General features: G+C 55.1%; 1 protein-coding gene across 1 annotated transcript in view; it reads right to left on the minus strand.

The window, feature by feature from the left end:
* The window catches only part of LOC120531961 (partitioning defective 3 homolog B-like), a 44,042-nt gene that overhangs the window by 15,409 nt on the left and 5,344 nt on the right, over window positions 1-23,289 (minus strand). Inside the window, 1 exon segment of the mRNA XM_039757879.1 lies at window positions 14,626-14,727. Within this exon segment, the coding sequence (XP_039613813.1) occupies window positions 14,626-14,727 (102 nt within the window).

Raw genomic sequence — 23,289 nt, forward strand, 5'->3', positions numbered from 1 at the left:
ACAGCACGTCAAGCGCCGCCCTCTGCCACTTCAGCTTTAACTTGTGCCACTCCACACATCTTACACAATGGCCAGTGCCAGTACAGTATTTACCCCCCACTGCTGTCCATGCTATTAATTCAATATATGGCAGTGACCCCTGGCACTGTCCCAGACTGCCGCTAGAGGTGCCAGCCGAGCACAAGCAGAGCACAGTGCAAATGGGCCACCTAAACTAAAATGACTGACCTCCCCCTGCGGCCCCTGCACTCTGATAGGTGGCTTGTCCTAATAGCCCCACCCCCTAACACTTGTCTTTTGTCTGTGGGCCCACCCCTCTGACAGGTGGCCTTTCTGGGAGCCCCTCCAACAGGTATTTATTCCCAAAAGGTCGTCTCCTCCCTAAAGTGTCACCCCCTGACAGGTACTTTTGTTTTTTTTTTTTTTCCCCACCCCTCCATCACATGTTCTTTCTCTGCGGCCCCACCCCTGTGACACAAGGGCTTTCCAAATGGCCCCATCATTCTGACAGGTACGACTTCCCTGTGACTGGTGGCCCCTCCCTTCTGACACATGGGCCCTCCCTTTGGCCACTCCCCACTGACAGTGGCCTTCACCCTTAGCTCCACCTCTGACAGGTAGCTTTCCCCCTGTGGTGCCCTCCCCTCTGACACAAGTCCTTTTTCCATGGCTCCTCCTCTGTGACACATGGGCTTTTCCCTATTGCCCCACCCCACTGCCAGTGGCTTTTTGCTGTAGCCCCACCCCCTAATGGTAGTTTTTTCCCTACTGCCCCACCCCTCTGACTCATGTGGCCCCTCCCCTCTAGCAGGTAACTTTTCCTACCGGGTCCTCTGTGTTGCCGGTGGCCTCTCCCCTTTAGCTCCGCCCCCCTGACAGGTGGTCATTCTGGCCCATTCCAGCCCTGGGTGCCATTTGCTGAGCCCACCCTGTACCTCTGCTGTGGTCCCCGCAGTTAGGGCCGGGGTCGGGGCGGTGGTGGCCGCGTGTCCCCCCCCAGTGGCCCACTCGCGTGATCTACACAGCTGTCAAAGGCGAATTAGTGGTAATGCAGGAGATTCATGTAGATTGTCGACAAGGTCCCGGGGGGCGGCTAACAATTCATTTAGGCCGCGCATTAATCCAGTGCGGGGAGCAGTCTTTCAGGAGCTAATGAAATCTGGACAGCATGAATTAAAGTGATTAATACGGCACGGCCAGCGTCTGCCTGGAAACTTCCAAATCCGTTCAAAAGTCGCGGATGTAATGATCTAAAAAGCCTCGCCGGCCCACCCGGCCTTTGTTTTCGGGCTGATTTTATGATTTTTTTTAATAAAGGCAGAGTGTCCATCTCTAACGGATTAGAACGGCGGCCACATGTGACAGGACGGACCACCCTGGGATTTCTGCCGAGTCCATTTCCAGTAATGACGAGTTGGGGGGGGGGCACGTGCTGTCGTGGCTGCTTAACCCCGCAGGTTGGGGGGGGGGCTCCCGCATAAGGAATCAAATTATTGCTAAATTGCATGTGACAAGAGAATCAAAAGCTGTCAAACACAATGACATGGCTGCCTCTTCTCCGAGAAGAAAGCGCTGACCAAGCTGGCGGGGTGACAAACGGCCGAGCGGCCGGCGCGCCGATGGATCCATTCATTTACTTATGATAAATTAGTGCCTTCCATACTACAGCTCTCATTTACAATCACGTCAATCGGGCGGGCACCCGCCAGCGGAATGCTAAGTGCAATGAGAGGGAGCTGGCGAGCGCACCCGCGGCCCTGACGCTAATCGCCCGGCTCCAGTTACAAGCCCCCAAAGTCAGAGAGCAGCGCAAATCCACAGCACGCACGGCCCCCTTTAATTTCATTGTCTTTGCAGTCAGCGGCACACCATGCCATATGGCAAAGCTGCTGATTGCTACAAGCAGGCACTAACGCAGACAGATGCAGCGCCACTCTGCCAAGATGCACTCGCACCGTTTAGACTCCCGCTTAGAGTCGTTAAAAAGCCGTCAGAGACGAGGGGCGGGCAGACGGGCGAGGCTGCCAGGGCCAGGAGGCACACGGGAGCGGCAAGCGGAGAGAGTGGCCAGAGGCCTGGCGGTGAGGCACCAGTGCCCGCCACCCCCACCAGAAGGTGAGCACGCCCCCCTAGCCTCGCCCAGTGCTACCTCAGTGGCCAGGCCGGAAACATCAAAACGGGAGCGCTGCAGGAAACGGGAAGCCCAAGACACGGAAGCGCCTGGTGCCGCTGGCACCTCCCTGGAAGCTGCCGCTCGTCTCTCATCCGCCTTCACTCACATGAGCCTCGGCAGGCTGGCACATCTATTAATAGCAGAAAACACGCTGACTCGTCACTTGAATCATCCGAACGCATCACACACGGCAGCAGATCGGGGGGCTTGAGGCGAAGCTTTCAACATTCCAGAAACCTGTGAGTGGCACGTTCATCACTTTATATAGCGCCTTTCACGGCCAGACGTGCCCACCGCCTCGTCCAGTAAGAGTCCACTCGCAGGTGGAAGTGGGCGTGGCACACACCACCCCCACGGACAAGGTGGCACACAGGCAGAGAAGTGCCACAAACACGCCCTAACAGAAGCCCCTGCCCACTCACACCTTCGGCAGGCACAGTGGCTTTACGGGGTCCTTACTGCCATGTGGTCAGAGTTCACGTGCTAATAGACAAGCCACACATCGCCACTCTCTGGTGCCAGGCTTAGGGTGTGGAACTGACACACTGATACAAAAGGTGCCACATAACAGATAGCTGTAGACAGGAGACAGGTACTGTATTATCTCAGCCCCGGATGGCAGCACTGGCCCACCTATGCCCTCCGCATGTAGACCGAGGCACAGCTGGTGATGCCCAGTGGGCCCTCCTGGCAGCACTCACACACACTGCAGGGAGCGCCAGGTACAAGTGACGTGCCACCCCAAGTGAAGAGGGTGGGGTGTAGCAGGAGACAGGTACTGTATTCTCAGCCCCCGATGGCAGCACTTGCCCACCTATGCCCTCTGCTGGTAGAGTCAAGCACAGCATGTTAGGGGTCCAGCAGGGGTACACAGACCTTCTCTGGCCGTCCTAGCAGCACTCACACACTAAAGCTGGGAGAGCGCCAGGCACAAGTGACATGTCACAGCAAGTGAAGCGGGTGGGGTGCAGACAGGGGCCACGCATGGCCGCAGCCCCCCCGCTGGCAGGTAGAGCCCGTCGCCACACACGGCTCAGAGAGCAGGCGGTGCAGCAGATAAGAGGCTCGCTGAGAGCCATTAATCCACAATGTGCTCTCGACACGAGACGCCATCCACTTTCATGCATTGTTGAGTGAAAAAGGCATCAGATGAACTATGGCATGGGGGGGGGCCCACTGGCACGGGCCGGGCGCACTCTTTCTCATTCTCGCGTCGGCTCACAAGCACATTTATGAGCCCAGCGCTAAGACTTCTCAGCGTTTCTCGGCGCTTCATCCGAGAACAAAGGCAGGTAATTGAGAAGTCAGCGGCGGCATCGTGCCCTCAGCGCTCGTGAGCCATATCTGCCAGTTCAATGCGGGGATTGAGGCGGCACACAATAGGCACTCTGAAAGCCGTCCATTAATCTCAAGGAGCGCGGCTCTGATAGACGCACGGACACATCCGGTGGCGCAGCCCGTGCCAGCCTCTGCTCCACTTTGGATATGCAAGGCGGTGCTCGGTGGCCCACTTTCATTAAAGGGCACCCCACACGCTCGTCGGTTTTGTTTAATATGTGTGCCATCCATAATTTAACAGTGTAATAATCCTGGTGCCCCTCAGCCTGCCCACTGTGCCACTGCAATGCCGCTTCAATCGCGCCAGGCCTCAGGGATTCATTTAGAAAATATCAAAACTTCAGGCGGCATGAATAATGAAGGGGGGTGGGCTGCCCGTATACAAGCGCTAGTGCCCCGCACCTCCACTTCTCCACGGCACATCTGCTCACCTCCGCTTCGTTGCCCGCCTGCCAAGGGAGAGACACTTCCAATATGGGCCTAATTAAAAATGAAAGGGTGACATTACTGCTCTGATTCTCTATCTAACCAGATCAGTGCCGCCGGCCAGCACTGGCACGCACTCCCGTTACCATGGCATCCGGCTTTATGGACTTATTAGCACGCCACTCCTGAAGCCCACAGGAGTACTCGCCAGCCTCCCAAGTAGCCAGGCAGCGCCAGGAGGGTACCAAACCCAGGAGGAAATGGTAAGGTGCCAAACCAAAGACGCCAAAGTGGCAGCTGACCACTTGGGTGCACACGCACCACACTTCCTCCCTGGTGCCCGTCCGTACGCACCAGACGACACGCACAGGTAGAACAATGAAGAGTGAGAACAAACATGTTGGACGTGAGCGAAGCCCCCTCGATGTGTGCGCCCCCCCCCGGTCTGTCACACTTATCTGACACCAGTCTGTTTCTTTTGTCTGCACGCTTTTGAAAAGCCGCCACGTACGCCAGCGCCTGACGAGTCTGTCGAGAGCCGCCCGCCTCGCCACTTCCCGGCAGCCTGAATCAGGACCCCGACACTCCCGCCAGCCTAACGGAGGCTCCTTTGGACAACCGCCTCAGCTGGGGTGCCCACCGGCCCATGGCGCTCTGTGGAGGGCGTGCAGTGACCCGGGCAGCACATCCCGAGGGCATGCCGGACTTTTTTCTCCGGGTTTTGCAGCAGATCCCCCAACAAGGCTCAGCTCCGGGCCTAATTGGCGGCTCTCGTGGCTGATTAGCAGATGTGTTCTGCAGTTGGGAGCCCCGCTGCGCTCTCCACGAGCAAGTCTGCCCATTCAGAGTGCCCCCCATTGTGTATCGATAAGTAGACTACCTGCCCGTAATTGAAGATGCTCTGGGTAATTCAGGAGCCGCGCGTCCGATCCGGACCTCCTTAATGAAGATGTTTTGATCTCGCGCAAGCAGGCGGGCGACGTCAGGGGTCCCGCCACCGGGCCCCCCCCCACCTCCAGCTCTCTATTCATTATCGGCCATTTACGGCGGAATAAAAGGCGAGATGTGAAATGGCGTGCCCCCTCCCCCCTTGCTCTTTGGTACTTCGACACGATGCCACGCTGCACCTGACCAAAGGCCTAATCGCCTCGATGAGGTCCTAATGGGGCACTGCCAGGCTCTGCCAAGGGTGGTGCCACAGTGCAAACACGGTTCAAATGGCATCACCAGGGCATGTCAGAGTCTGAAGCTCCAGGCCAGTGGGTGGGCACCACGGACTGAGACAACAACACATATATAGCGCCTTTCTCACCTGCTCATAGCACTTGACATGGATAGTGAGGGGCCACTTCAGCCACCACGCCACCAGTGGGCAGCAGCCATTCCTGCGCCAGTGCACTCGTCACACGTTAGCTATTAGGTGGCCAAGGGCGGTGATTAGGAGGAGGAGGTCATATGGTGGGCAATACAACCGGGACATCAAGAACTGGGGCTACACCAGTGGTGGAAAGAAACCTCCCAGTTAGTCAAATGGGTTTCACGAAAGGGAAGGGGATGCTGGAGCAGAGGTGCCAGAGGACGGGACTCCGGTCTTCAAGATGGCGGCTCTGAGGCCAAGGATCTCTCACCAACTATGGAAAAACCTCGGACGTCACATCCTTCAAGTTTACGGCAAAAACTGAGAAAACGCGGAGGCCCCTAAATTAACGTCCTCTATAGGGTGGTCCAGATCTAATTATGCAATTGTCATTACGCTATAACTTATTACATTTATTACACAGAAAATCACCCGAAAATCCCAGACCATCGAGAAGTGTGCCAACTGACGACATGAAGAATCGTCTCCTCATAAATCAAAGTCATCCAGACGATCAGGATCTGCAGAATTAGATCAGGACCACCCTGTAGATTTCATTTTACCGGAGCTTCACGACGCAGCACCTCCTGCCATTTAAATCACGTCATTGGCTGGTGGTCTTTCCTCATTGGTCAGTGGAGATGCAGTGCGTACATACGAGCGTCTGCCATCGTGCTACCACCGGAGTGAAGACGTATTTGGCCGTCACCACCACGACCTTAGAACATCGAAACACGAAACAAAATGGCAGCCACGAGCCACGGGAGATCTGCGCTGGTCTCCGGAAGGCTGCCTGCTCTGGTGGGCCCTTAAACCTGCAACTGCTCCAGGGGTGCTGTACAATGGCGGACCCTGCGCTCCGAGACCCCACGGGGTATGCGAAAAATAACTTCTAATACAAGAAATTGTAAAATAAAGAACAAACAAACAAACAAACGGGTCTGCTAATCAGTGACGCCTGGGCCCGGCAGGAGAAGACCACCCTGCCAAAGCACCCACAGCAAAGCCAGGGGCATCGGAGGTCTCCGACAAAACTGAAGCTCAAAATGGTCAACCAGCAGGAGACAAAGACGACAGGGGAGAGGAGACTAGAGTGCGGTGGTCAAGAGCGAGTATGGGGGTCTGTCCGCGGACCCTCCCTTACTTTTCCTGATTTTATATTCAGGACGTTGAATCCGCTGTAGTTACTGAACTTGGATGAGCTTCAGAAGGTCTGGGGGGCACTTGAGTGTGGAAAAGTGCCACACGGTTTGGGGCATCAAAGATGAACACAAGATGGGAGACCCCAAGCTGCAGCAAGTCTTCATCATCTGCGCAATGTGCAGCGGCCATTATGAAGATCAACAGACTGGAGTCCAATAACACGAGAGCACATCTGGAGTGGTCACCACGCGACACGACAGACATTACAGCACTTGAAGTGGGGCCGACGAGAGCCTCCAGGAGCATCATGGGAGTAAAGGGACAGACCCCGAGGTTAACACCCGTGCAGTCTGAGCGAGGGGACCTCATCCAGGTCTCCAACCTTCTCAAAGGCGTTGATGAAGAGGACCAGGTGGAAGGGACTCGAGGAAGTTAAGGAGAAGTGCATTTAGGACTGAAGCCAAGGAGCACTTCTCCATGCAAAGAATTGTGGGAATAAACTAGCGAGCCAAGGAGTAGAAGCAGAAACCTTTGAGGACCTTTAAGGAGGATCAGGATGAGACGATGGCACAGCTCAGCTATCCACGAAACAAACAAGTGACAAAAGGACCGAAGGCTCTCCTCTCATTTGTCACACGGGGACGCTTTTCAGTCTGGACAGGGAATTCATGTTGACTGAGGCATTGGGGGGATAAACAGAGGTGGGCATCCGTAATCAACGTAAGATAAAGAGAGAGAGAGAGAGAGAGAGAGCGGACAGCACAAGGGGGACAGGACAGGAGTCTGGGGCTCAGCCTGAAGAAAACCAAAGGAGCCGAACACAACAAACAGAATCCACCGGGACGGGGCAGAGAGCTGGAGGCAGGAATACAAAATGATGGGAGACGTGAAACACAAGGAATTCACGAGAGGAGACATGAAACGGCCCTGCAGAAGAGACCATGTCAGTGTTAGGAATCCTCAAGAGCAAGTTAAGGACGTGAAACGGGGGGCCACAACAAATGGACCCTCACGAGGACAGCGGCGCTCGGACACCAGAGCTACAGGTGATGGGGTATAAACTGAAATGCATCATCAGTGCAAAGACCCAACTGGACCGACCAGACCTGATGGAGAAGGTCACATTCTGGTGACATCATGAGAGCTTCGCTGGGGGACACGACGGTAAACATACTGGGAGGAAAGCGAAACTGGAGACGGAGCAGCAGGGCCAGCTGGGAAGAAGCTGCATTGACGACAAAAAGCCAAACAGCGTAACACGGGGGACTACAGTGACATAAAATGACACACGACGGTCAACCGTCTGCCACTTGAAGACTTGGGGGGCACCTGCTCCTTCTTCTGAAAGACAGCGGAGAGTCTTAAGCTTTACGTCACCTCTGACCTACCGTCTTGACAGCCCAGCGTCCCCGTCACGTCACCCAGGCATTGGGATCCATGCAGAGACCACCAGGGTCAGTGAGCCCCCCCCTCGGCCAGGCCCAAACACACTAGAGTGCCGGTGGGATGGCTGCTGGCTATGCCGGGGTCCGGAGGGTCCCACTGACAAGTTCACATTTCCGGGCCGCCAGCGTGTTTGTAGAGGGGTCCCGGTGGGCCACACTCGGGCAGGTCTTGAGGTGGGCGCCACTTGTCAGGGGTCACCTGCTCGTCTGTATCGGCGCGGCATCACTCGCGCGCTAACACGTCGTGAAGGACGCTGATGAACAGCTGCAATATCCGTGCTGTCATTTCGCCGTAATTGGGCCGTTGATTGCCGAAATGCTTTGTAATTAAAAGCCAAATGAAGAGAAGTGCCAACGAGCGCCGGCGACATCACCCCCTTTTTTTTTTTGAATAAATTTCCCGTGAAATGAGATTCCTCGAGCAGGTCCGTGGCGGCGTGTCAAGCGCGTCTGCGGCCCGGCAGCTCCGATAGACTCGTCAAATTAGAAGTGACGCCAAAGTCAGGTTTCTGAAGCGGCTTTTATTAATTTTTGTCTTACCAAAGTGCCGAAGCCCATTTGGCGTAGCAGGAGGCTAAGAGCTCTCGACTGCGGTGACAGTAATCTGAGAACGAGTGCGGCTTTACAATCCCAGATGAGCGTTTGAAAGCCGTTTGAGCTCAAGTGTGGCTAATCAATTTCCTCGATGCTAAATTAGCAGTTGTCTAAATGGAGGCGCAAAAGAAAAGTCTCTCCCTCGGCCCGGCGGCACCGCGCGGGGTACAGAGAGAGCGCACAGGCCGATGGGTGGTCCTGCCACGGCAGCCGCTCGCTAATCACCTCGCTTCCAAATAAAAGATCAAGTAGCGAGCGCGCTCACGGCCGCATTGTTCAGGGGGCGCATTCCTTACCATGTAAGGGCAAAAAAAGGGGGCCGCTAATCAGGCGTACGCCAGCACCAGTCCAAGGTGCACCCCTGCGAGCACAGAATCTCGCCTCACGTGCGACTGCTGGGCCACAAAGACCACCCACCCGAGTGACAGGTCACCTGGGCCTCCAAAGGAATGTACAAGGCCACCGGGCACAGAGGGGGCGGGGCCTAAGAAAGTTGAGCACAAGGGTCCAAACGTGGGCGGGCCGTCCAGTTCACTGTGTCACACCAACTGCACCTTCACAAGACAAGTGACAGGAGGCCACATCTGGGCGCCGCCTCCTCTCGACCGGACCGGTGCCGACCGGGACCACCTGCTTTCTTTTGTCCAAATCCACAAAGCGATGGCACAAGCTGCTCGGGTGGCCTTTGATTGATTTGTCAACATCAGCCTGTCACACAGAAGGGCACCAGAAGGCCCCCAGGCTTTGATCACACGGGTGAGAAATTCCTGGGAATTCCAGGAGGCCTCGACCCGGGATACCGGCAGGCTGACTGCTGAATCTCAAGTTCAGGGTCTTCAGCGGGTGCGGACAGACCCTCAAAGCCAGTGCTGCACAAATAGCACAACGACCAAAGCTCCGAGGCGTCACGTCACGTCACGTCAAGTGGCTTCATTGTCATCCCATTCATACTCCGTATTGCAGAGTAGAACGGGAAGTAGAAAGGGTTAAACAAATAAATAAATACGAGGGTTCAGTGAATTGGTGACCAATAAAGACGTAAGGACAGTCGTGACAAGCGTAACCGACGGGCTGCGGGGAAATCAACGACTAGGAGCAGATGTGAGGGACGACCTTTAACACGTGTTGTGCCACTCTGTGGTGGTCCGTGGTCTGCTGGGCCCCTAACATCACATCAAATGACCAAGGCAGGCGGGCTCACTTATGGAACATCCTCCGGAGGTGACAGTGAAGACCACACATCCTCCCTGTGACACGCCAGCATGGACGCGTGTCACGAACTGCGACTGGGACCCCTTCAAACCGATGGCGACATGCCTTGATGGTGCCAAGTTTGGAGTTTGCGTCCTCTCCAGTCAGTCCGGGTGGGTTTGTCATTTGTCACAACACAGCACTGTATAAGGATATTTATTTACAGAGCTTCTGTAAAGAGACCCCCTGGGGACAAAGTGCTCGCTCGCTCTCTCTCTATTATAAATATATAATAAAATGTGACAGTGTGCGGTGGGGGGGGGCTGGGTGGTCCCTCGAAGTAATCGTGCCTGGTGAGAGTCAAAGACAGCATTTGACCAGCATGGCGAGTCACAGGGGGTGATACTGAGGAACTGCTTTCCGGACCACTCAGGTACCCTCAAAAGCGGGGAGCAGCCTTCAAAACAACAAAGGAGCTAAAAAGTCTCGGAATGCGAAGAGGAGGAGGAGGACTTTCAGCTCTGTGCCAACTCTGTGCCAAGGGGGCTCTGAAGGGCTCAAGAAATAGCAAAGTGAAGTGGGCACAAAACCAGAAAACCAACTTACTCAGCGTGACGTGTGTGGAATGGACTGGGGGCTCTGGTGTCAGGTGGGCTAACACCCTGACCCGCCTTCTTCCAGTGATCAGTAGCCCCCCTCAAACTGCTACTACAGAAAGAGCCGGCGTGCCCAGTGGTCCGCCCACCTCCGAACTGAGTAGGCTGCACGACAAGATGGAGTCGGTGCTCGAGTTCTTAAGGCCGGAGCTGACCAGCTTGGTGGTGTCCCCTGTCACCTGCCCAGTCTGCCCCCAAGGCTCCAGAAAGTGCCACTGCTGTAGACAACAGCCTGCACTGTAAGGTGGGCGCCTCCTGACCTGATGACTACAGACCAGTGGAGACCACCGTCAGGCCGCTCCTGGACTACACGAGTCCTCTTGTGAAATGCCACTTGACCCCCGACCAGACAAAGCTGGCAGCTCTGTGAAGATGCCGTGTTTCGAGTTCTCTAGTGCCTTCAGTACCATCCAGCCGGCCAGCCCTGCTAAGGGGTCAGCTCAGAGATACGCAGGTGGACAAGCCTGTGGGGTCCCGACGATGGACCACGTGTGGGGCGGACCACCGTTTGTGAGACTCGGGGGCTGTGTGAGCACCACAAGGATCAGGCCGGTCACCGCGTCTCATCACTCAGTGCGCCTCAGACTAGAAACAGAGCAGCAGGTCATGTGACCTCAGAGGGGGCTATCGATGAGGGGAGTTGGGGGAGAACTTTGACAATTGTCTGCAACTGAACATCAGCAAAACCAAAGGAACTGCTTCTTGGCTTTCACCGCACCAAACAGCCTCCATGTCCGGTGGTCACCATTTGGGGGGGTATAGAGGTGGTCCACATCAGTGACCGGCTGGATGGTCTCGTAACACAGAGGAAGGACAGAACGGAGTTTGTTTATTAGGTGACCGCACTCCCTGAATGCGAGTAGTGACATCCATATATGGTTTAGTAACTCTGTGACAGCCACTGATGTCACTCTAAGAGCGGCCCACCCAGTCAATAAGTAGATTAAGGCAGCAGGGTGAGACGCCCCCTGGACCCTCTGGAGGCAGGAGAGGAAGAGGAGACAAAAGTGACGGCCATTATGAGCAACGCCACACACAGCAGCATGGAGGACGTGTGTCAAGAAAGGCGACTGGGACAGCGCCTTACTGGCAGAGTCAGACATTGGGGGGGGGGGCTTGCGGTGGGCTTGTTGTTGTTGTGGTTGGTTATAATATTTCATTATTTCTTCATCAACTTCTGTAAAAGCTCAGTTTCACCCCTTGGGACAAATGAAGTTCAATCAATCAATCAATCAATCAATCCTCTGATGGCCTCTTCATTGGACCAGAGGGGGCTTGAGGTTAATGCGAGACCATCGGTCAGAAAACAGAACCTCAGCTGAAAACCAGACCTCGCAGTATGACAAAGACCCCCAACAAACCCACCAAGGAAAGGCTGGTAGGAAAGGAATGGAGGCTTCTGGAATGGCCAAGTCAAAGCCCGGAGCGGAATCCCACCGAGATGCTGTGTGGGGGGCTTCGAAATGGGCTGTGCACACAGGACACCCCTCAAAGATCCTCCAAGTCCATGTCCGGGGCAAACAGACATGTCAAGAAATGCCAATGTGAGCGGGCAATGCCAACTATTAGAGCCACAGTGGGGGCACAAACTGATTATCGGTTCCAATTTTTTTTGGTTAATTATCACCAAGCCTGTTTTTATCGTCCATCATCTATAAACTGTTTAAACGGAGACCGAACCTCGATGTGCCCGTGTACGTCTTCACAACACTTCACCACCGCGCTTTCTACTTCCTTGTCACTTGACTGTATGGACACAGCAGGGACTCGGAAGGCATCGAGACCCCCTTACTTTCTGCTCACTTTGTTGTGTGGTGGGCTGAATTGTCCGTCAGTCTGAACTCCATAACCCATCACGACAAAGTGAGCGTCCACAAAGGACTGCAAATTTATTAAAAACAAAAAACTGAAATCTCTCAAGTGGAGAAGCAGCGAGACCCTTTACTGTGGCACCTCGAAGGGGTCTCCTTTAAGGACCTGACTGGAGACCACCGGTGGTGAACTGAATAGACAGACACACGTGTCACTGTGTCACACTGCACGTCAGGACATCCATGGACCCCTCAGTAGACTTCCATGACCAAACTGTGGAGAGGCAGAGATGAAATCATCTTTGAGGGTCCGAGGGTCCCCATGGATTGTGAAATGGACTTTCCTGGGCTGGCTGTCCCGCCACACGACAGAACTGGAAAGGAAGGGCGGGCCTTGGTCAGGGAGGTGACCAGCACCACAGTGGTCACTTAACAGCCGAGATAGGAAAACCTGTCAGAAGAACGGCAGCCGCCCCCCCATCAATCAGGCGTTCATGGTGGAGCGGCTGCCCAGCGGGCACTCAGGACTAAAGGGATCTCATTGGCTTCCGAGTGCCAAGCAAAAAGATTCTCTGGTCTGACGAAACAAAAAAACTGAACTCTCCGGGCAGAACTCCAAGCACGATGTCTGGCGAGGACAACACGTCACTACGTCACCTGCCTGATGCCATCCCTACTGTGAAGGACAGCGGTGGTAGCATCACGCATGGTGCCGATACAGAGAGACTGGTGGGTATTGAGGAAAAGACCTCAAAGACCTGGAAGACAACCTGCTCCAGAGTGCAGACCACCTCAGACTGGGGGGGACGGGTCAATGGCCTGAAGCACTGAGCCAAGACGCAGCTGGAGTGGCCCTGGGGTGGTCCAGAAGTACACCTTAAGTGTAGCGAGACCCCGTTCACAGACGCCCACCATCCAGTCTAATGGACCCTGAGAGGAAGAGTGGGATCAACTGGCCAAACAAATCCAGGAGTGCAAAGCTGGCAGAGACTCACCACGAAGACCTGAAGCTGCAACTGCTGACAAGGGGGCTTCGACAAAGGACTACAGGAGGGGTCTGAGCACACCGAGGAAGGTCAGATTTCAGTTTTGTGATATTTAAGGAATGTGCAGACCTTGCTGGTCACAGGTCTTCACTTTGTCACGGTGGGTTATGAAGTGAAGGCTGATGGGTAAAAATGGAATGAATTGTGAAACACGCTGAAGTGTGCAGAAAGTCGGGGGTCTCGAGAGATTCTGAACCCACTGTACATAAACACACATTAAAACGGCATGTGTGTGTGTGTGTCTATAAGTTACAATACCTTTGGGTACAAACTGTCCCAGAATGCACTGGTGTGAGTGCCCGTAGTCAGAATGAAGGACTGAGAAGAGGGGCCGGGTGCAGGGTGCCTGACCCCACGTGACTTTCTAAGGCGGCGAGTGTTGTATACGTGCCAATCAGAAGGGGGGCTGAGTGTCAGTCATATTCCAATGCCACCTTCACCACCCTCTCTGACCTCTGGCCCCAGTCTGAGCAGGAGCCACACCAGGATGTGAGGCAGCCAGAGAAGATGGGCTCCACTGAGTGCCTCGGCTAGCAACGGAGGGAGAGAGGTGGGCTGCCCTTGAGGAAGTGGACGTGGCTGGCGAGCCTTCACCACGAGTGCCCAGTTCAGGTTGTTAGCGATGGTCACTCCGTTTATGTAAAGTTGCTCATGCACAGGAGATGGCAGTGTGGTCTGTCATCTGCAAAGCCAAGGAGCTGGGCAGAGACTTGAAGAAGCAGGTCAGATTACTGTCCTGGCACCACGGAGTCAGCGGGTAGACCTCTTCTCTGCAAGTCATTTTGTCACAGTTGGCAATCAGGCTGATACTGGTGGTATCAACAGCACATTTAATGGTGGAGTGGACACCATGCCATAGCAGGGGGCTCAACACACTACACTGCGGAGTGCCAGTCTGGAGGATACGATACCCCCCATCCACACATGCAGAGGAGTCTGGTGGTCAGCTTTGCCAGTCCATCAGGGTTAAATTCTGCACTGCAAGATATAAATGGGCTGAGCAGACTTGTTTTTTATCATCCAGCTGTGCCAGGATGGTGTGGAGTACAAGGGGTGTGACATATAGACGAGGCGTGCCAACATGCAAGCTGGAGGTGATCAGGACTCTCTGGAACATTCTGTTCAATGTGCCTCCAGCAACACTTCAGCCATTCAGGACACCCACTTAGGCACCTCTCTGCTTCTACACGAGAGACTGGCATGACTCGGTATGAATAGCTAAGGTGGCACCTCAGCGGGCGAGGCTCAATGGACTTGTGAGTCTCACCACAGAGGTTCTGCCTGTGCCTGGCACTCATTACCTGGTTAGCTTCAGTAAAAAAGCTACAAGACGAACCACCGAGAGACACGCGGGATAAGCAGAGGGGTGTTTAAGGGGCCACTCGATGTTCTTCTGGAGGAGCTGGGTGAAGAGGGCATCAGAACTGTGTGACGACGTCACCTACCTTGTCCTTGTCCTCTACCAGGTCCGACAGCACATCATCAGGGTCCAGTATGCTGCCGTCGAGATACTCCATGTGGTGGATCTTCACAGAAGACGTGCCGTCCTATCAGAGAAAAGGAGAGCAGAGCGGTGAGTGGGACGCCGAGCTCAGCACAGGAGCGTCACCTAGCCAGCCCCCCCCCACCCACTGCCCCCGTACCCGCTCCGATTTACACCGGCCAGGCGACCCTGCTGCTTCAGCACATCTCAACATGAAAGGCGCACTAACAACACCAGCGCCATTGATTTCTGCAGAAAGTGCAGCTCAAAGTGCAAGAAGTGAAGGACCCCCAGTTACAAAGAGAATAGATAAACACAAAAGAAATAAGACGGGGGGACGGCGGAGGGGCAGAGGGACGAGGCAAACACACAAAATCAATGGCAACCTAAACGAGCACAAACTACGCGCTGCTCTAAGACGCGAGCCGTTGAAGCAGTAGGCATCGAGCCTGGCACCGAGCCATCTACGTGAGTGTGATGTTTGCAGCTTTCCTTTATCAAAGTATGCAGACATGGCACTGCACTGCGGACCACCCTGACAAGAATGGACCTGATAAAGCCGAGCATACACAGATCAGCGCCAACGTTAAGGGCGTTACAGGTTTATGGGGTCCATGGCTTCATGTGGAGCCCCCCAGTCATCCCCCACCACTCTAAAACCCACCAAGGATATTATCACCCGCTGCTGGCTCTCACTTTATGGTCATGAAAAACTGAAAAGTGCCCACCTCAGGCCTGAAAAGACCCGCAGTACATGGATACAGAAGGTTGGTGGGGGAGACCTTTGCCATCAACAGCAGCTATTCCTCAATCAGCGCCATAGGCCGCTGTTGTCTGGGCGTGCCAATGACGATGTGCCAACTGGCACCACAATTACAGAATGGGTGGATATGATCAATAGAGACGGGTATAAGGAACTGGCCAGCTGGAATGGATGGGATTTCCATACCCAGCCCAGTGGGACGCTGGGTGGCTGCGTCTCCCCTCATGGGGATCCCACTTGAAGACCTGTAGGGGTCCATTGGATTTGCAGTTCCAACAAGCAGCTCTTTTGGGGGTCCTTGAATGCCCCCGTGACTCAGAAGTGCTTCCTGGCCAAAGCACTGATGTGCCACATGTGACCAGAGTCCAACTGCAGACCAACAGCCAATTGGATGACAAGTTTCCATGTCTGGCTGTGGTCCGCGGTGCCACTCGACAGTGGCGCAAATCGAGAGCCGGGCATATCGCATGGCACGTTCACTCGAGAGTCGTCATTACATATTTGTAGGATGGCCCACCCGCAACATTAACCCTTAACCGCTGCGTAAGGAGGCTTGAAATGGGCGTGTCCAGTGACATCACTGCCACCAAATGTCATCAAATGTGTGCAGTCTGAGTGGAGGTCTGACACTAAAGGCCCCTCTGCCAGGCCAGGCCAGGTCGGGTGAGACAGAGGTGCCACAAACCTGGTACTCCTGTTTAACAGGGATGAGTCTGAGATGCCCCAGTGCCACAAGAACCTGGGACTCGAGTCTAACACACTTGTGTCCCCAGGTGGTCCCAACAGGTGGGTGTGAAAGGCACTATATAGCAGGCGTACAGGCTCCTTCCTCACCTCAAAGCTTCCGTCTTCCTCACCCGGAAAACCTCCAAACAGAGCAAAAAGGAGCACAACGTTGGGGGGTGTACATGCGGCCCCCGCAAGCACACAATGAGCACATTAACACAAACAGCCTGAGCCCCCCACACCGTCCAGGCCTGATCTGGACTACCACCTTAGTCAGGCCCCCCACCACGGGTCGCAACATTCTGTACCAGGCCGTTCCCTTCCCACACTGGCACCCTGACCCCGAAGAGACCCCCACTTTCCACACTGCGTTGCCCGCCTCGCTCAGGTCCCATGTATTTTGTTAACAGGGGGCTCACAAAGTCACAAGAGGGTACGATTAAAAAAAAAAAACACACCAACAAGAGTGGCACCCACCTCACAATGGATTACATGGGGCACAGCAAACCCTGACTGGCATTTGTGAAAGGTGCTGTGTGAACACACACACGCACAATGAGAACTCACACACACACACACACACACGATATTAAAACTAAAGACACACGTAACTGGTGTATGTGTGTGCGAGCAGCACACCCCCCACACACACCCCCCCTCACAGACTCCCACACAGACAGTCCACACACACACACACCTGCATGTGAACACACACACTCACACTCCCAACAGACCCTCTCTCTCTCTCTCTCTCACACACACTCGTCTGTTTCTTCCTCTTGCAATCCAAGTCACAAGACTGTCACACACGCGCGCACACGCACACACTCCCAACATACCCTCGCTCTCTCTCTCACACACACACACACACACACTCCTGAGCCGTCTTTGCCCTTCTGCCACCCTCTGGGTCTTTTGTCCAGACCACTGTGGCCGTCCAATCACGTCCTGGTGAGGACAGAAGAGGGGCATGACAGGAAGTCTTCACTCAAGCCTGGCACTGGTCAGTTCGCAGCCCCCCAGAGCTGCCAGGAAGGGGGGCAGGGAGCAGAGTCAGTGCTGACCCCTGCAGGCCAGCCGTGTGCCTATCAAAGCCTCCATGCCACTCTAAAGAAGCCCAATTAGCCAAGGGGCCACACCCCCCGCGCCCCACTAAAACAGCCGTCTGTCTGTCTGTCTGTCTGTCTGTCTGCCCGCCGCGCTCCATCGATGCTCATCCGTTTTCCGGCTCGTTTCTGCAAAGCCCTTTGAGCACAACAAGAAGAGAGCGTAATCAACACATGTTGAGACACACCGGCCCCCCGACACTTTTCGATTCAACACGTAGCAATCACAGCACGGCTCTGGGAAGCCGAGCGCCAGGTGTTGCCATGGTAACCCCGATACAATTCACACACGGCTCTGGATGTGAAAATGTAAATGGCAGCCCGTCAGCGGCAGCCTCGCCACACCTTCCACACCAGCGAGCGGAGCGGTGCCAACGGGGACCCTGATGGAGGGGGGGGGTTTACAGTCAAGGGGACCAATCGGGTACTCATACCGAGCCCCCTTGTGAGCCAATGGTTACAAAGCCCAGCTCAGCAGCATGGGACACAAGGCAGGAAGACGCCCTGAACAGGACGGCGGTCCAGGAGGAGGCCGCAGTTTGAACCCGGGCCCGGGCACCACTAGGCAGCACGCCGCCGTCATCTCCACTCATGAAACGTTATGTTTCGAGTAAGAAAAGACAATCTGAGAGACGGAAACAACAAAGAGCGAGGGGCCTCGGGGGGGATCGCTAATAATACGAGCGATTTTAACAAGCTGACACAACCCATCAAGTCACGTGCCCGACCAGTGACAAGGCGCTATATGAAGACGGACTCGCAGGTCCCCAGGGCACCACCCCAGACATTTGCATGTCCAAAGTGGGCCGTTTTATTTTTAAACTCAAAGAAAAAAAGTAAACAAGCGGCGGCGGTGGCGTAACAGCGAGCGAGTCACATGGCGGAAAGGACGACGTATGTGTGGAGTGGCCGCATCACGCGCACGAGCCCCCTTCAGCGCCAGGCTTTATAATTAGCGGCCGCACTCGAGCGAGCCGATGACTTCCTCCGAGCCTGTCGAAAACTTCCTTCCACGGGCTGCGGAAACTCAACGGGCACAGCGCCACCGCGGCCGCTCCCTCAGACCCCCTCACGTGGGGCAGGGGGGCCGTGGAGGGCTGGCATCGAGGGTCAGCGGCAGAAGACCAAAAAAAAAAAAATCGAGCGCTTTGTAAATCACGCTGCTCCACCAGCCTTTGGCACGGCCACAGGGAATCATGGGAGTGCTGGGCTTGCAGAGGCCGCACGGTTTCCATGGTAACTAAAAGCCAACAAATCAGCCGGCTGCGAGCAGACTTGGCGGCATTTTGTTCTCGCTGTGGCTTGTTAAGTGTCACGCGGTGGGGTGGCAGGTACAAATTAGGGCCGCAGCAGGTCTGCTGTGCCGCGCGGGATGGCGTTTCTCTTTGTACCCATCCCATCGTTGAGGCTTCTCACAAATGCTGGCAAACACCTGGCCACAGGTGACACCTTGGTGAATATGCCAAATCAAATTCAGGCTGCTGGTCATATGTCACTCACAGGCCGGTGACAGTAAGACGTGCAGTGGTCACTACGGGCAGACTCGTGGCTCGAGTGTAAAAATGGCATCTGAATCACGTGGAGCGAGTGCCAACGTCTTCATTAATCAGCCTGCCCTCGGCTAACACTCTGTAAAGACGGGTGGCACCAGGCACCCACCGCCAGTTAGGACCACAAAGGGGGCGGCGGGGAGCCCACCGGATGACAGCCAAGGCGGGTGGCATCCAGCACAGGCTTCCCCAGAAAAGGCCAAAGGCAGGCAGAGCGGGAGACGAAGCCGCAGAAGAGGGCAAGAAACATCCTGATGCCAAAGCGTGCCAACGGTGAAAATGAGAGGCCATGAAGCAAATCAACAGCGAGGAGCAGAAGACAGCAACGCCCGGGGGCTCCATGCCACCATGTGACCGGTAACCCATAGAAACCGTAAACAACACGGAAAGGGCCACAGAATGGCAGCACTCGCATGGGCAGCTTCACGAGATGGACAGATGGATGGATGGATGGATAGGCACGATGAGAGCGGGCATCTCGTGTTAAATTCACAAATGCACAGAAGTGGGGGTGTGGAGACCCTCGGTGGGCTCATTCAGGTCTTCTTGTTCCTCACGGTGCCCGAGGGTGGCAGGCACGGGAGTTAGGGTGTGTGACAGTAGGAGTCCTCCGCAGCTCACACACGTATAGAGCGCCTCTTCATAAAGCGCCTTCCCTATCCACAGCGCTGTGAAAAAGTATTTGCCCCTCCATCACAATCTTCAGATCTTTAACAAAATGTCACAGCAGACAGTGGGCTTCATTTATGGAAGTCACAAAGTCCGCCAAGACCCCTACGGCCTGTGTGAAAAGGTAAGTGCCCCCCTCAAACTGAACACAGCCAGTCCTGTTAACTCTAAACGCCCCCAAACACTGAAGCCATCAACACAAGGTGTCTGCATGAAGACTAAAGGAAATTCCACAAGAGACGAGGAGAGAAGAAGTTGAAACGGAGCAACCAGGACAGAGCACACCCCAGTGAGGGCCACCAAGTCAGCAGGTCCCCGAGACCCCCAAGGGCACAGCGACACCAGACAAGTGCAGGCCTCAGTAGCCTCGGCTTGGGTTCAGGACTCCATGGAAATAAAAAAAAGAGAGAGATGAAGAGGAAGAGGAGCGATGGAAATGGTGGGAGAGCAGCAAGGCAGAGACCACCGATAGTCAGGAGACACCAGGTTGATCCCCAGGCCTTCTGGAAGAACAGCAGGCAGGCGAGTCAAAAGTCAAACTCCTTGGACAACAAAGGGCCTACTGGGTCTGGAGGTGCGGCTGTGAAGATGTGGGGGTCCGCTGGAAGACCTGACATTACCTACCGGAATATTCTTAAGAACAACAAGCGGGACAAGGAGACAAAACACAAAAGCAAGTGGACAACTGAGTGGCCTGGCCAAAGTCTGAGAAGACCTGAAATAAGCAGGCGATGCTCACAAGCCCCCCAATGTGTCCGAGCGTAAAGGGGCTCTGCAAGGAACAGTGGGCAGAAATCCCTCAACGGCGATGTGGACGGCCGAGTTGGGGTTGCTGTCGCTGAAGGTGTTGAAACCACAGCAGTGCTGGATATGAAGAGCCGTCAGCGTCCCCTTCTCTAAAATGACATTTCGTCAGAAGGTCTGGGGACATCCATTGGGAGGCTACCTGGGGGGGGGCGCAAATACTTTTTCACAGCAGCACGGTGTCTGTCAGACTGGCCACCTGCTGGACTCGGGTCACACACGCTGGTAAGAATGACACGGGACAATCCGAGTAGGACAACTGAAGCTGGGACAGCAAGAGAAGAAGACCCCAAAATAAACAGAGCAGCCCACCGAGCAGGGGGGTCAGAGCCCCAGGAGTTTCAAGAGACTGGCTTGTGGTCTGCCGTCTTCTTCCTCTTCCTGTTTTTCAGAGGCGGTGGTCCTGGCAGCTCCTCCCGGTCACTGCTGGTGGTCCGGCCCACAATGTTGGCATCAGCAAATTTAACGGTTAAGTGGCAGATTGGATCAATGTGCTACATGATGCCAGGAGGAACATCTCCTGATCTGCCCACAGTCCAGAGGCGGGCACTCAACTGCACCATAGCCCACCCCCCTGTGGCTACCCATCGTGCTGCGTAGGGTCCAGTGAAGCTCTGCCATGTGACACATCGCCACTCGGTGGCACCATAAATGGAACTCAGAGCCACCTGACCTCAAAACTTCCACACCTCACGAAGAGACAAAGTGAATCCGGCCATCGGCGTGACACGCGCCGCGTCAGGGAGACCCCCTCAAGTTAAGTCTGCATGTGCATGCCAGGCTTGTGAGCGTTCGGCCCACGGCCACCGTTTGGCTACTCGACTATGCAGCCCCCCTGGCCAAGTGCCACCATCCCAAAACCCCTCAAATGACAACAGGACAAGACCAAATGAAATGTGACCCACAGGTGAGTCCCCCCGGGAACACAAATGCACGCTGGGGTGACAGGTGGCTCCCTGAACACGTCAGATTTCCAGAAGCCCCAGAGACTGGCGGTCACAGCAGTCTGGGCAGCCCGTGCCACGCCGAGCACACAGCTTATTGAGTCAAGCGACGAGCCGCCAGCCATTTGCCATCTTTCACTGGAAATAATAATCCTTTGGCTGGCAAGGCTTGGGCGTGATGGACAGCAGAAATAAGCGGAGCACAGCACCGCAGGGAGAAAGGCTAAACGGTTTAAAGACGAAGAGGAGCGGGAGCAGCGGTAATATACGGGCGGGCGAGCGGGCAAGGGAGGGAGGGAGGGCAGACTGCGAAACCAGATTTGTAGAGCTGCGCGGGGGCACACACACACACACACTCCACACCAACGCACAGCGGTGCCCCTCTTTGTCTTCTCAGAAGTGACAGCGCCTCCTGCTGTCTGTCCGGCCCCACAACAATGGCAAGGGGTCCAAATTAGTGGGGCCTTCATTGACTAAAGTAAAAGGGACAACAAAAGCCTGGAGCCCCTCGCAGGCAGGAGGCACAGCCTGCCCACCTGCTCCTCCAGGGCGCGAGGGGTCCTCTCATCTGCTCCCTCCGGTGGCCGTCTCTCTCTCTCTCTCTCTCTCTCTCCTAGGGGCAGCCCAGGGAGTGATTCGGTGCCAGTCTTCAGACCCTTTTCTCCGATGCCCTTTGTACTTCTCTGCTCTGCTCCCCCTCCTCAGTGCCACCCCGTACAGAAGGTTGCGCCCCCTGCGCCACTTCTCCGGGGTGACCTTTGGCTAAGCGGCCTGTTGCCGTTATCAGAATGCCGGGCGCCCGTGGAATATCACAGTCCCACCACGAAATGAAGCGCTTGCTTTCCATCGTACGCGGTGATGTATGCTCGGCGCGTGAATACGTGACATTTCAATTAATTGCCATCTTAAAGCCTGGCAGTCTAAGTACACAATGATCAATCACATCCCACAAGCTGCTAAGCACACACTTTTAAGTACATTAAAAAAGCAAAGAGCCGCAGTCACACACCATGCGGCGCACTGGCACCATGGCGGCCTGTCGATGAGCAGCCGAGCGGCATCCACCGGGAAACAAATGACAAAAATGAGAAAGTCGAGGCGGTAATGAGCCATGCTCGTCATCTCTCACACAGAGCGGGGGGGCAGCCAAAGCATAAAGTCAGGGGGCTTTCCTCTGCCTGCTCACCCGATGGCCGTCCCCCACCATCCTCACCACAGAGGGGCCTGCTGCCCTTTGCCCACTTCCTGTGACACAAGACACGTGCAGACAGTTGTGGGGTGGCACACCTAAGCCGGGTCAAAGTGCAGCCCCTGGTCACTTGTTAGTATTTACTAAACGTGGACTCCAGGCAGCCAGAGGGGGCAGGCGCCCAGGTGTGCCAGTTGTGGGTGCTGCCTGCCCACCCCCTTCTTAGACAGACCGTTAACATTTTATATTGCACTTCTCTAGACAGCTGAACTTCTTTACATAGACAGGGGGCATCAACTTCATGAGAGTGACTGGCACCGAGCTCAGCTCACTCCGGGCATACCCTCGATGCTGGACTGCCAGTCTCTGTTATGCCCACCCAACTCGCGTCCTGAATGACTTCATCAGGCTGACAGCCAACTACTGAGAGGCAGGATGCCCGAGATGACTGGCATTAGCTACCTGCTGCCAGAGCCCAAGTGGAGGAGTACGAGACCGCCGGATATGAAGATTTCTGAACCCACCGATATTGGCTGGGATGGATGGACACAAGAATGAAGTCAGACGACCGGATTCCACTCGCCCACACCCCCCCAGAGACCATGGAGGCAGGCACTGGCGTTACGGCCGAGTCAGCACAAACCCCCCCACAGACCAACTTGGGATGAAGCAGGCGTCCCTCCTCACACATTCCTCCATCGCTAAGCATGCTGGGTAAAACTAAATATTTATATAAAGACACTTCAGAGAGAGAGAGAGAGAGAGAGAGAGAGAGAGAGAGAGAGAGAGAGAGAGAGAGAGAGTGGTCCGGCGTGAGACTCGCCCAGGCCAATGCAGTGCCAACCCACTCCCCCACAAAAATAATTAAAAAACAG

This window comes from Polypterus senegalus, chromosome 6 (assembly GCF_016835505.1).
Source record: "Polypterus senegalus isolate Bchr_013 chromosome 6, ASM1683550v1, whole genome shotgun sequence".
In the NCBI taxonomy this organism is placed as follows: Eukaryota; Metazoa; Chordata; class Cladistia; order Polypteriformes; family Polypteridae; genus Polypterus; species Polypterus senegalus.